This window comes from Syngnathus acus, chromosome 10 (assembly GCF_901709675.1).
Source record: "Syngnathus acus chromosome 10, fSynAcu1.2, whole genome shotgun sequence".
Lineage (NCBI taxonomy): Eukaryota > Metazoa > Chordata > Actinopteri > Syngnathiformes > Syngnathidae > Syngnathus > Syngnathus acus.
This window is the reverse complement of record NC_051095.1, coordinates 16,296,422-16,311,569: the sequence shown is the minus strand read 5'-3', so window position 1 is coordinate 16,311,569 and position 15,148 is coordinate 16,296,422. Positions and strand designations below refer to the sequence as shown.

Here is a 15,148-nt window from a genome sequence, read left to right as displayed (position 1 = left end):
AGAACGTGAACTGTCGAAGCCACAACTCCAGTGATATTCAAACAACTCTGACAAAATGCTTGTCAAATTGCAGACCCCTATTTCCATTTCTCTACAGATGCACACAAAACTACTACAACGTCCTAAACACTACAAATTCCACGCACACAATGACTTATGTATTCTAAGGCCACACAAATGATGTTTGAGAAGCATGTGTATGACACTCACTTAATGTTTGTAAAAAAAACAAAAGTACACCTGTTTTAATTCCAAAATACTATGTCTTGGATTCCACATAGCAATTGCACAAAATTGGCCTTATGCGGTCAAAAAGATACAGCTTTTGCAGTTCATGAAATTGGCTCATCACTAGAGTGGGCGTGCCAAGCCCCCAACGGCTGAACTAATACAAGTGTTTATCTCGGACTGATTAGGTGTGCTTTGGAATATTTATGTGCTAAGAGCAAGAGAATAAAGTGCCAAAAAAGTAACCCAACTGAGATGCAAGCATTTCAGATCATATTGTTTGAGGAAAGGTGAAGGTCAAACATCAGACCACCAATTGTATGACAATGAGAGCAAGTGCCATAGTGCATACAGCAAAGTTAGAAAAAAGAATAGATCAAGGTAGATATTGACGGGAAAAAATGTCTTTCGGAAAGCCCACATCAAATAAAACAAAAACAAAAGTAGAAAGAAAGAAATTTGTTTGTTGTCTTACCTCGCCAGAAGTGTGTCTCCTGTCAGGGAGCACCAGCGTGTTGGCGTGGCTGCCCGGGACAATGGTGGAGCCGATACTCATTCGGGGTCCAACTAACATGTAGCGTTTGTCTCCTGATCTATACTGGATGCTGTGACATAGCGTGCCATCATAATTGGTTTCTTGCAGATATTTGGAAGTGTACTCGGTGGATTTGGAGCACTGCATGGCGATCAGCACCACAATGCTGATGACAAAAAGGAGCGACACCGAGCCCAAAGTGATCATCAGGTAAAAAGTCACATTGTCCTCCTCGTCCACCGTGGCCGCACTTTTCACGTCGGAAGCGGCAAAAGCCTCTTTGGGCTCCACGAGTTTGACGGTCACCGTAGCCGTCGCAGAGAGCGACACGTTGCCGTTGTCTTTGACCAGGACGACGAGGCGATGCTCGGCCTCGTCCGTCTCCGTCAAGGAGCGAAGTGTTCTGATCTGGCCCGTGTAGCGGTCCAAAGAAAACAGACTGTGGTCGCTGACTCGCTGCAGCGAATAGAGCAACCAGCCGTTATAGCCGATGTCGGCGTCGTAGGCTCGGACTTTGGTCACCAAGTCTCCCGCTTTGATGTTGCGGGGAATCTCCTCCACACCTTGGGCGGAACCGTTGGAGCTGACCGGATACAGGATTAGTGGAGTGTTGTCGTTCTGATCCAGAATGAACACCTTCACTGTCACGTTGCTGCTCAGGGGAGGACTCCCACCATCCCTGGCCACCACTTGGAACTGGAAGCTTTTCAGTATCTCAAAGTCAAAACTTTTCAGAGCTGAAATTTGTCCATTTTCAGAGTTAATGCTTAGAAAAGATGTGATGTCAGTATGGCCGCCCTGTCTGACCATATGATAAGACACCGCAGCATTATCGTCTAAGTCTTTATCAAAGGCACTGACTGAAAAGACAGAAGCGCCCGGTTTGTTGTTTTCCATCAGATATAACTCCAAAGGATTTTGTGGGAATTCTGGGTTGTTATCATTTACATCTTTGACTTGGATGCTTACAGTTTTGAGTGAGGAAAGGGGGGGTTCACCACAGTCTGTGGCTGTGATTGAAATGTGATATTTTGATTTTGTTTCTCTGTCTAAACTGTCTTTTGTTACTAAGGAATACATATTTTCCTTGAATGACGGCTTCAATTCAAGTGGGACATTTTCTGTCAGACTGCAGATAACTTTACCATTCGGGCCAGAATCAATATCAGTGATACTGATGAGCGCAATCACAGTCCCGTGTTTTGCATCCTCAGGGACCATGCTCGTAATTGATGTCACTTCGATCTCAGGTTTATTATCGTTGACATCTTGAATCTTTATGATCACTCTGCAATCTGTTGTCATGGGAGGCTGACCTTTGTCAGAGGCCTGCACATCCAACTTGAAAACATTGTTTGTCTCAAAGTCAATTTGCCCATCAACTTGAATTTCACCCGACCTTTTATCTAGACTAAAAAGACGCCTCACCTCTGTACTAATGTCCTCCCCAAATTCATATTCTACCTCCCCATTTGCTCCCTCATCCTGGTCAGTGGCTTGCACTTTTATTACAGTGGTACCTAACGCAGCATTTTCTTGCAATTCAACAGAATAAACCTCTTTAGAGAAAATTGGTCGATTATCATTATTGTCAAGCACCCGAATGGTCACATTTATGTTTCCAGATTTTAACGGTGTCCCTCCATCTAGAGCAGACAAAACTAGGCTATGGTTAATTTTCTGTTCCCTGTCTAGCTGCCGTTGTAACACTAAAAAGGGGATTTTATCGTCCCCCCTATCCCGAATTTCAAGTTGAAAATGGTCATTCTGACTTAGTTTATATCGTTGGATTGAATTAATTCCAACATCTGGGTCTCTTGCGCCTGGTAATTGGAACCGTGCACCGGATAAAGTATTTTCTGCTATTTCTATGATTTTCTCCTTTTCTGCAAAGCTGGGTGCGTGGTCGTTGGCATCGGTCACTTCCACGGAGACATAGTGGATCTCCAGTGGGTTCTCAATAACGATTTTGAGATCCATCACACAGACAGCACTCTTGTCGCACAGCTGCTCGCGATCGAGGCGTTTGTGCACCAAAAGAAGCCCATTGTTCGGGTTTACCTCAAACAGCGCGTCCTGTGCGCCGGACACAATGCGAAACCTCCTGCTCGTCAAAGTGCCGACATCGAGGCCCAAATCTTTTGCAACATTCCCAACAACAAATCCCACCTTAAGCTCTTCTGGAGTGGAGTATTTCAGCTGGGCTGAAACCCGCTCCCCGTAACAAAGCAGCAGGGAAAAAAGCACAGGGCGCGTCCAATGCATATTTATCCGTCTTCTTCCTTTATCTTCGTTCGAGTAAAACAATTAAAATACCATGTTTAAATAGCAATGGATATTTTCTGAATGCATCCCGTGGTTAGAAACAAAGGAACAGGCTGGGTCAGACAGCAAAAGCTCCCCGTTCAAACCCGAGCGATTGAATTTTGAGTCCAGCAATGACGCTCTTTAATAAGAACAAATCATGACGCACCATCCACGTTTTAACACTGACACCTAGTGGACAATCATGCGCAGCAATCTATCAGTATATATTTGCAGACAATCATATGGAACCACACTGCGTCATATTGAGAGGTGTTTCTATCAACTTGGCCCTCTGTCACGTAGCTCTAAAAAATAAGGTGACCAAAAAATAGTACTATGTCTTGTTGCAGCCCACTCCACTTCAAACGTCACTAAATAAATTATGAATACCTCAATAAGGGTGACCAGCAAAGTAGAAGATGATTGTCTTTTTATAAGGCAGATTGCATTGTATGTCTTTTGATAATCAGTCGAACAATATCAATAATGGGCAAAGATGGCAAATCCACATTTGCTTTGCATATAAAAACAACAACGAAGTAGTGTATGGAACCAGCCATGTTAGGCTTTTTTTGTCACGCAGCAAGTGAGCAACGCTAGCTGATAACTGAGATTCACTGGGAAATTGTATGTTCAGCACCACAGACAGCGCCAGACATTGCATGAGTAGACTCCGACAGCATTCACACAATTCACACAAAGACCATGCACACTGTAGCATATTCAAAAGGGTTTCTGTTATCGTGACTCTCTGTCACACTTAGCTATAGTATTGATAAGAAAAATAAGGTGAACAAATATACGTATCTCCGTTTAAGCCAACTCCACTACAATCCAAACCTGACATCACTAAATGAATACCTCTACAACAGTGACCATCAAAGTAGAAGAGAGTTGTTTTTTTAAAAGGTATATTGCAAAACATGGCTTTGGTGGGTAGAAGGGATAAAGATGCCAAATCCACTTTTGCTTTGCATATGGAAACAACAATAGCAACAACATCGTATACGAACCAGCTACTATGTCCAGCTATTTGTTACAGAGCCAGTGAGCAATGCGTGGTTTTTGGTCACGCATTCAAGACCAAAGACAGCCCCTAGCTTTGCATTACTGAAAAAGAACAAAAGCATTCACATAATTGGTGTAAAAATAAAATAACTGGCTTAAAGCCAAGACAGTTTGTCCATGTATGATAACCAAAAGCAGATGAAAAGAAAAACTGACAAAAGTGACGTAAAAGAAAAGAATAGAAAGAAAATAATCAAAAATCAGTCTTACCTCCCCAGAAGTATTTCTCCTGTCAGGGAGCACCAGAGTGTTTGCGTGGCTACCCGGGACTATGGTGGAGCCAATACTCATTCGGGGTCCAACTAACATGTAGCGTTTGTCTCCCGATCTGTACTGGATGCTGTGACACAGCGTGCCATCATAATTGGTTTCTTGCAGATATTTGGAAGTGTACTCGGTGGACTTGGAGCACTGCATGGCGATCAGCACCACAATACTGATGACAAAAAGGAGCGACACTGAGCCCAAAGTGATCATCAGGTAAAAAGTCACATTGTCCTCCTCGTCCACCGTGGCCGCACTTTTCACGTCTGAAGCCGCAAAAGCCTCTTTGGGCTCCACGTGTTTGACAGTCACAGTAGCCGTCGCCGAGAGCGACACGTTGCCGTTGTCTTTGACCAGGATGAGCAGGCGGTGCTCGGCCTCGTCCGTCTCCGTCAAGGAGCGAAGTGTTCTGATCTGGCCCGTGTAGCGGTCCAAAGAAAACAGACTGTGGTCGCTGACTCGCTGCAGCGAAAAGAGCAACCAGCCATTATAGCCGATGTCAGCGTCGTAGGCTCGGACTTTGGTCACCATGTCTCCCGCTTTGATGTTGCGGGGAATCTCCTCCACACCTTGGGAAGAACCGTTGGAGCTGACCGGATACAGGATGACTGGAGCGTTGTCGTTCTGATCCAGAATGAACACCTTGACTGTCACGTTGCTGCTCAGGGGAGGACTCCCACCATCCGTGGCTACCACTTGGAACTGGAAACTTTTCAGCGTCTCAAAGTCAAAACTTTTCAGAGCTGAAATTTGTCCATTTTCAGAGTGAATGCTTAGAAAAGATGTGATGTCAGTATGGCCACCCTGTCTTACCATATGATAAGACACCGCAGCATTATCGTCTAAGTCGTTATCAAAGGCACTGACTGAAAAGACAGAAGCGCCCGGTTCGTTGTTTTCCGTCAGATAGAACTCCAAAGGATTTTGTGGGAATTCTGGGATGTTATCATTTACATCTTTGACTTGGATGCTTACAGTTTTGATTGTGGAAAGGGGGGGTTCACCACAGTCCGTGGCTGTGATTGAAATATCATATTTTGATTTTGTTTCTCTGTCTAAACTGTCTTTTGTTACTAAGGAATACATATTTTCCTTGAATGACGGCTTTAATTCAAGCGGGACATTTTCTGTCAGACGGCAGATAACTTTACCGTTCGAGCCGGAATCAATATCAGTGATACTGATGAGCGCAATCACAGTCCCGTGTTTTGCATCTTCAGGGACCATGCTAGTTATTGATGTCACTTCGATCTCAGGTTTATTATCGTTGACATCTTGAATCTTTATGATCACTCGGCAGTCTGTTGTCATGGGAGGCTGACCTTTGTCAGAGGCCTGCACATCCAACTTGAAAACATTGTTTGTCTCAAAGTCAATTTGCCCATCAACTCGAATTTCACCTGACTTTTTATCCAGACTGAAAAGACGCCTCACCTCTGTACTCATGTCCCCCCGAAATTCATATTCCAACTTCCCATTAGCTCCCTCATCCAGGTCAGTGGCTTGCACTTTTATTACACTGGTGCCCAATGGAACATTTTCTTGCAACATAACAGAATATCCTTCCTTTGAAAAAATGGGTTGATTATCATTAGTATCAAGCACCCGAATGGTCACATTTATGTTTCCAGATTTAGATGGTGTCCCTCCATCTATAGCAGACAAAATTAGGCTATGGTTAATTTTCTCTTCTCTGTCTAGCTGTTTTTGCAGCACCAGAAATGGAATTTTATCATCATCTCTATCCCGAATTTCAATTTGAAAATGTTCATTCTGATTTAGTTTATAACGTTGGATTGAATTAATTCCAACATCTGGGTCTCTTGCGCCCGGTAATTGAATCCTTGCACCAGATAAAGTATTTTCTGCAATCTCTATCATTTGTTCCTTTTCTGCAAAGCTGGGTGCGTGGTCGTTGGCATCAGTCACCTCCACGGAGACATAGTGTATCTCCAGTGGGTTCTCAACAACAATTTTGAGATCCATCACACAGACAGCGTTCTTGTCGCACAGCTGCTCGCGATCGAGGCGTTTGTGCACCAAAAGAAGCCCATTGTTCGGGTTTACCTCAAACAGCGCGTCCTGTGCGCCGGACACAATGCGAAACCTCCTGCTCGTCAAAGTGCCGACATCGAGGCCCAAATCTTTTGCAACATTCCCAACAACAGATCCCACCTTAAGCTCTTCTGGAGTGGAGTATTTCAGCTGGGCTGAAACCCGCTCCCCGTAACAAAGCAGCAGGGAAAAAAGCACAGGGCGCGTCCAATGCATATTTATCCGTCTTCTTCCTTTATCTTCGTTCGAGTAAAACAATTAAAATACCATGTTTAAATAGCAATGGATATTTTCTGAATGCATCCCGTGGTTAGAAACAAAGGAACACGCTCGGTCAGACAGCGAAAGATCCCCGTCCAAACCCGAGCGATTGAATTCTGAGTCCAGCAATGACGCTCTTTTAATAAGAACAAATCATGACGCACCATCCACGTTTTAACACTGACACCTAGTGGACAACCATGCGGAGCAATTTAACAGCATATACTTGCAGACAATCATATGGAACCACACTGCGTCATATTGAGAGCTGTTTCTGCTCATTTAGCCCGCTGTCACGTCGCTCTAAAAAAATAAGATGACAAAAAATAGTACTATGTTTCGTTGCAGCCCACTCCACTTCAAATGTCACTAAATAAATTATGAATACCTCAATAAGAGTGACCAGCAAAGTAGAAGATGATTGTCTTTTTATAAGGCAGATTGCATTGTATGTCTTTTGATAATCAGTCGAACACTATCAATAATGGGCAAAGATGGCAAATCCGCATTTGCTTTGCATATAAAAACAACAACGAAGTAGTGTATGAACTAGCTGTGTTAGACTTTTTTGTCACACAGCAAGTGAGCAATGCGAACTGATCACTGGGAAATTGTATGTGCAGCACCACAGACAGCGCCAGACATTGCATGAGTGCCGAAGTAGACTCCAACAGCATTCACAAAATTCACACAAAGACCATGCACACTGTAACATATTCAGAGAAGTTTCTATTATCGTGACTCTCTGTCACGCTTAGCAATAGTATTAATAAGAAAAATAAGGTGAACAAATATATCTCAGTTTAATCCCACTCCACTGCAATCCAAACCTGACGTCACTAAATGAATACCTCTACGAGAGTGACCATCAAAGTAGAAGAGAGTTGTCTTTTTAAAAGGTAAATGGCAAAACATGGCTTTAGTGGGTAAAAGGGATAAAGATGCCAAATCCACATTTGCTTTGCATATGGAAATAACAACAACAAAAACAACAACAAAATAGTGTACGAACCAGCAACTGTGTTTGTTACAGAGCCAGTGAGGAATGCGTACTTTTCGGTCACATAGATTCACAAGCCACTGACATACGTTCAAGACCACAGACAGGCCCTGGCTTTGCATTACGGATGAAAAACACAAGCTTTCACATAATTGGTTTAATAATAACATAACTGGCTTAACGTCAATACGGTTTGTCCATGCATGATAACTAGAAACAGATGAAAAGAAAAAAAAGACAAAAATGACAAAAATACAAAATCATCAAAAATCGGTCTTACCTCGCCAGAAGTGTGTCGCCTGTCAGGGAGCACCAGAGTGTTTGCGTGGCTGCCCGGGACTATGGTGGAGCCGATACTCATTCGGGGTCCAACTAACATGTAGCGTTTGTCTCCCGATCTGTACTGGATGCTGTGACACAGCGTGCCATCATAATTGGTTTCTTGCAGATATTTGGAAGTGTACTCTGTGGATTTGGAGCACTGCATGGCGATCAGCACGATGATGCTGATGACAAAAAGGAGCGACACCAAGCCCAAAGTGATCATCAGGTAAAAGGTCACATTGTCCTCCTCGTCCACCGTGGCCGCACTTTTCACGTCGGAAGCCGCAAAAGCCTCTTTGGGCTCCACGAGTTTAACGGTCACAGTAGCCGTCGCCGAGAGCGACACGTTGCCGTTGTCTTTGACCAGGATGAGCAGGCGGTGCTCGGCCTCGTCCGTCTCCGTCAAGGAGCGAAGTGTTCTGATCTGGCCCGTGTAGCGGTCCAAAGAAAACAGACTGTGGTCACTGACTCGCTGCAGTGAAAAGAGCAACCAGCCATTATAGCCGATGTCGGCGTCGTAGGCTCGGACTTTGGTCACCAAGTCTCCTGCTTTGATGTTGCGGGGAATCTCCTCCACACCTTGGGAAGAACCGTTGGAGCTGACCGGATACAGGATGACTGGAGCGTTGTCGTTCTGATCCAGAATGAACACCTTGACTGTCACGTTGCTGCTCAGGGGAAGACTCCCACCATCTGTGGCCACCACTTGGAACTGGAAACCTTTCAGCATCTCAAAGTCAAAACTTTTCAGAGCTGAAATTTGTCCATTTTCAGAGTTAATGCTTAGAAAAGATGTGATGTCAGTATGGCCACCCTGTCTGACCATATGATAAGACACTGCAGCATTATTATCTAAGTCTTTATCAAAGGCACTGACTGAAAAGACAGAAGCACCCCGTTCGTTGTTTTCCATCAGATATAACTCCAAAGGATTTTGTGGGAATTCTGGGATGTTATCATTTACATCTTTGACTTGGATGCTTACAGTTTTGATTGTGGAAAGGGGGGGTTCACCACAGTCCGTGGCTGAGATTGAAATATCATATTTTGATTTTGTTTCTCTGTCTAAACTGTCTTTTGTTACTAAGGAATACATATTTTCCTTGAATGACGGCTTTAATTCAAGCGGGACATTTTCTGTCAGACTGCAGATAACTTTACCATTCGAGCCGGAATCAATATCAGTGATACTGATGAGCGCAATCACAGTCCCGTGTTTTGCATCCTCAGGGACCATGCTCGTAATTGATGTCACTTCGATCTCAGGTATATTATCGTTGACATCTTGAATCTTTATGATCACTCTGCAATCTGTTGTCATGGGAGGCTGACCTTTGTCAGAGGCCTGCACATCCAACTTGAAAACATTGTTTGTCTCAAAGTCAATTTGCCCATCAACTCGAATTTCACCTGACTTTTTGTCTAGACTGAAAAGACGCCTCACCTCTGTACTCATGTCCTCCCCAAATTCATATTCCACCTCCCCATTAGCTCCCTCATCCAGGTCAGTGGCTTGCACTTTTATTACACTGGTGCCCAATGGAACATTTTCTTGCAACATAACAGAATATCCTTCCTTTGAAAAAATAGGTCGATTATCATTGATATCAAGAACACGTATAGTCACATTAAGGTGCGCAGATTTAGATGGTGTCCCTCCATCGATAGCAGACAAAATTAGGCTATGGTTAAATTTATCTTCCTTGTCCAGCTGTTTATGCAGCACTAAAAATGGAATTTTATCATCATCTCTATCCCGAATTTCAAGTTGAAAATGTTCGTTCTGACTTAGTTTATAACGCTGGATTGAATTAAATCCAACATCTGGGTCTTTTGCGCCCGGTAATTGGAACCGTGCACCTGATAAAGTATTTTCTGCTATTTCTATGGTTTTCTCCTTTTCTGCAAAGCTGGGTGCGTTGTCGTTGGCATCGGTCACTTCCACGGAGACATAGTGGATCTCCAGTGGGTCCTCAACAACAATTTTGAGATCCATCACACAGACAGCGTTCTTGTCGCACAGCTGCTCGCGATCCAGGCGTTTGTGCACCAAAAGAAGCCCATTGTTCGGGTTTACCTCATACAGCGCGTCGTGTGCGCCGGACACAATGCGAAACCTCCTGCTCGTCAAAGTGCCGACATCGAGGCCCAAATCTTTTGCAACATTCCCAACAACAGATCCCACCTTAAGCTCTTCTGGAGTGGAGTATTTCAGCTGGGCTGAAACCCGCTCCCCGTAACAAAGCAGCAGGGAAAAAAGCACAGGGCGCGTCCAATGCATATTTATCCGTCTTCTTCCTTTATCTTCGTTCGAGTAAAACAATTAAAATACCATGTTTAAATAGCAATGGATATTTTCTGAATGCATCCCGTGGTTAGAAACAAAGGAACAGGCTGGGTCAGACAGCAAAAGCTCCCCGTTCAAACCCGAGCGATTGAATTTTGAGTCCAGCAATGACGCTCTTTAATAAGAACAAATCATGACGCACCATCCACGTTTTAACACTGACACCTAGTGGACAATCATGCGCAGCAATCTATCAGTATATATTTGCAGACAATCATATGGAACCACACTGCGTCATATTGAGAGGTGTTTCTATCAACTTGGCCCTCTGTCACGTAGCTCTAAAAAATAAGGTGACCAAAAAATAGTACTATGTCTTGTTGCAGCCCACTCCACTTCAAACGTCACTAAATAAATTATGAATACCTCAATAAGGGTGACCAGCAAAGTAGAAGATGATTGTCTTTTTATAAGGCAGATTGCATTGTATGTCTTTTGATAATCAGTCGAACAATATCAATAATGGGCAAAGATGGCAAATCCACATTTGCTTTGCATATAAAAACAACAACGAAGTAGTGTATGGAACCAGCCATGTTAGGCTTTTTTTGTCACGCAGCAAGTGAGCAACGCTAGCTGATAACTGAGATTCACTGGGAAATTGTATGTTCAGCACCACAGACAGCGCCAGACATTGCATGAGTAGACTCCGACAGCATTCACACAATTCACACAAAGACCATGCACACTGTAGCATATCGGTCAGACAGCGAAAGCTCCACGTCCAAACCCAGCGATTGAATTTTGAGTCCAGCAATGACGCTCTTTTAATAAGAAGAAATCTTGACGCACCATTCACGTTTTAACACTGACATCTAGTGGACAACCATGCTCAGCAATTTAAAAGCATGTATTTGCAGACAAGCATATGGAACCAGACTGCGTCATATTGAGAGCTGTTTCTGCTAATTTAGCCCGCTGTCACGTCGCTCTAAAAAAAATAAGATGACAAAAAATAAAAGGTGCAAAATCCACATTTGCTTTGCATAAAAAACAACGACGAAGTAGTGTATGAACCATCTGGATTAGGCTTTTTAGTCATACAGCAAGTAAGTAATGCTTACCGGTCGCTGAGATTTGCTAGAAAATGTTATGTTCAGCACCACAGACAGCGCCAGACAGTGCATGAGTCAACTCCAACAGCATGCACACAATTCACACAGACCTTGCACACTGCAGCATATTCAGAGGACTTTCGATTATCGTGACTCTCTGTCACACTTAGCTAAAGTATTAACAAAAAAATAAGTAGAACAAATACATCTCAGTTTAAGCAATAGAGTGACCATCAAAGCAGAAGAGAATTGTTTTTTTAAAAGGTAGATTGCAAAACATGGCTTTAGTGGGTAGAAGGGATAAAGATGCCAAATCCACATTTGCTTTGCATATGGAAATAACAACAACAACAACAACAAAGTAGTATAGAAACCAGCTACTGTGTTTGTTACAGAGCCAGTGAGGAATGCGTACTTCTCGGTCATATAGACGTATACACGTGCCATTGACATACGTTCAAGACCACAGACAAGCCCTGGCTTTGCATTACTGATGAAGAAAAAAACATAATAGGTTTAACTGGCTTAATGTCAATACAGTTTGTCCATGCATGATAACTGGAAACAGATGAAAAGAAAAAAAAAAGACAAAAGTGACAAGAAAAGAATAGAAAGAAAATCATCAAAAATCGGTCTTACCTCCCCAGAAGTATTTCTCCTGTCAGGGAGCACCAGAGTGTTGGCGTGGCTGCCCGGTACTATGGTGGAGCCGATACTCATTCGGGGTCCAACTAACATGTAGCGTTTGTCTCCCGATCTGTACTGAATGCTGTGACACAGCGTGCCATCATAATTGGTTTCTTGCAGATATTTGGAAGTGTACTCGCTGGATTTGGAGCACTGCATGGCGATCAGCACGATGATGCTGACGACAAAAAGGAGCGACACTGAGCCCAAAGTGATCATGAGGTAAAAAGTCACATTGTCCTCCTCGTCCACCGTGGCCACACTTTTCACGTCGGAAGCCGCAAAAGCCTCTTTGGGCTCCACGAGTTTGACGGTCACCGTAGCCGTCGCCGAGAGCGACACGTTGCCGTTGTCTTTGACCAGGATGAGCAGGCAATGCTCGGCCTCGTCCGTCTCCGTCAAGGAGCGAAGTGTTCTGATCTGGCCCGTGTAGCGGTCCAAAGAAAACAGACTGTGGTCGCTGACTTGCTGCAGTGAAAAGAGCAACCAGCCGTTGTAGCCGATGTCGGCGTCGTAGGCTCGAACTTTGGTCACCAAGTCTCCCGCTTTAATGTTGCGGGGAATCTCCTCCACACCTTGGGCAGAACCGTTGGAGCTGATTGGATACAGGATGACTGGAGCGTTGTCATTCTGATCCAGAATGAACACCTTCACTGTCACGTTGCTGCTCAGTGGAGGACTCCCACCATCCGTGGCCACCACTTGGAAGTGGAAACTTTTCAGCGTCTCAAAGTCAAAACTTTTTAGAGCTGATATTTCGCCATTCTCAGGGTTGATGTTTAAAAATGTTGACATTTTAACCTGGCTTCCTTCTCCTCTGTAAATGTGATAAGTCAGCGCCGCGTTTTCATTCAAGTCTTTATCAAATGCAGTGACAGAAAAAATGGACTTCCCTGGCACGTTATTTTCCAGCAAATAAAGTTGGATTGGACTGTGCAAGAATGTCGGAATATTATCATTAACATCTGACACGTCGACATGCAGATTTTTAAAAGTAGACAGAGGAGGCTGACCACAGTCTGTAGCTGTGATTGTGATGTCATAATCCGCCACTAATTCGCGATCCAGTCTGTCTCTCAGAATCAGCGAATACATGTTGTCTTGAAATGACGGTTTTAATTCAAATGGGACATTTTCTGAGAGACCACATATGACTTTTCCATTCAGTCCGACGTCTTTGTCAGCGACGCTAATAAGAGAAATGACAGTCCCAGGTTTTGAATCCTCTGCTACCGTTTTGGAAAGAGATGTCACATCTATTTCAGGTTGGTTATCATTTTCGTCAAGTATTTTTATGATCACCCGGCAATAGGTGCTCATTGGTGGGTGTCCTTTGTCTGCGGCGTGGACATCTAATTTGTAAACATCTACCTTCTCAAAATCAATTTGACCTTTCACCCTTATTTCTCCAGTTTTTTTATCCAAACTGAACATTTCATACATTTTGGAATCTAGTTGTCCTCCAAAGTAATATTCAATTTCCTTGTTTAATCCATCATCTAAATCAGTTGCTTCAACCTGAATGATGCTTGTGTCAGGCTTCACGTTTTCAGATAAAGTTACAGAATAGACATCTTGCGAAAATGTGGGATGGTTATCATTTGAATCCAGGACTTTCACTGTGACATTAAGGGTTCCAGATCTTGGTGGATTTCCACCATCAACTGCACTGAGAACAAGTCTGTGCTCAGAGTTTTTTTCTCGGTCCAGAGACTTTTGTAATACTAAAAATGGCACCTTGTCCTCACCTATTTCTCTAATTTGTGCACTAAAATATTCATTTGTATTTAATTTATATGCACGCACAGTATTTGATACAACATCCGGATCATGTGCACTTGGCAACTGGAAGCGTTTTCCTGGATGGGTAGACTCATATATTTCAAAGATTTTCTCTTCCTCTTGAAAAGTGGGTGAATTGTCATTAATATCTATAATTTCTATGATGACGTGATGTATTTCCATGGGGTTCTCAGCGACTAATTTCAGATTAACTAAACACAGTGAGACGCCCTCACAAAGCTCCTCTCTGTTGACGGTTTTACCCACAAAAAGGACGCCATTGTTCACATTTACCTCAAACTGAGCCCCCTCCATGCCTGAAACAATGCGAAAATGTCTCTCCACCAAGGTGCTGATGTCCAATCCCAGATCCTTGGCGACATTCCCCACCACCGTTCCCACTTTGACTTCCTCGGCGATGGAATATTTGATCTGCGCTGCAACCTGCTCCAGACAAACCAATACGATGCAGAGAAAGAGACCTCGCTTTTGTCCTACTGCTCCCATCCTCTCAGCATGGATTATAGCATCTAAATCCTGATTCCACTCCAAAAAAAGTGAAGCCTCCAACTGATAAAATTATTTGTCTTAAAAGTATTCCAAAATAAAAGGGGATCCAGACTCATATGACAGCAATATCCGTCTCTGTTGAAGGTCCCGTCTCCTCTGACGCCTTGGATAAAACGGTTCTTGAAGGGGAAGGACCACCTCACACTTATCACTGTATGATGATGTGACACTGCCACCTCGTGGATATAATTTGTTATGAGTATGCAGAAGCTTAACCGGCCTATAAAATGTGCACCAGTGTGCACGTGAGTTGCTGTTCCCTAGTTCTTGTCCCACAAAAAGACAAACTTTCTCTGCAATTATTATGGCAGCACTCAATGAGACTTGTCTATCGTGGTCAATTTGAGTAATTTATTTGTTGCCCTACAATAAATACTGTACAATTCCCTATCAATGCACTCCTTCTAATTTAAAAGGACACCCATTAAGTTCTTAGCACTCTCAAATAAGAACTTAATCAACAGACGGCAGCCTTCGGAACAGTACATTGTGTGCGACATATACGTAAATAGAATATGAACTTAAAAAATACACTTTGTTTTAATGTTACACTCCAGCAATCACCGCTCATAAACAAAACACGCAACAGTCCAATCACACTACTATGCAGCCGCAGTGAGATAGTCACAGAGACACCATGAAACATATTGCTGCTATAAAGAAAC

At 43.4% G+C, this 15,148-nt stretch overlaps 2 protein-coding genes across 5 annotated transcripts in view; both read right to left on the bottom strand.

The window, feature by feature from the left end:
* Positions 1–15,148, bottom strand: part of LOC119128674 (protocadherin alpha-C2-like) — a 152,471-nt gene that overhangs the window by 134,438 nt on the left and 2,885 nt on the right. The window contains exon 1 of one of the 4 annotated variants that reach the window (XM_037261359.1): positions 7,999–10,481. The exons of 1 other annotated variant lie outside the window; for it this stretch is intronic. In XM_037261359.1, coding sequence (XP_037117254.1) covers positions 7,999–10,323 — 2,325 coding nt within the window. In that variant the 5' untranslated portion in view covers positions 10,324–10,481. Of the gene's footprint in view, positions 1–703; positions 3,188–4,348; positions 6,841–7,998; positions 10,482–15,148 lie in introns of those variants that run through there. 2 more of the 4 variants (XM_037261360.1, XM_037261362.1) reach the window with 2 other exon arrangements.
* LOC119128681 (protocadherin alpha-8-like) lies at positions 11,692–14,573 on the bottom strand. Its single transcript, XM_037261368.1, has one exon. The coding sequence runs from the start codon at positions 14,418–14,420 to the stop codon at positions 11,976–11,978; it is 2,445 nt and encodes an 814-aa protein (XP_037117263.1). The 5' UTR covers positions 14,421–14,573; the 3' UTR covers positions 11,692–11,975.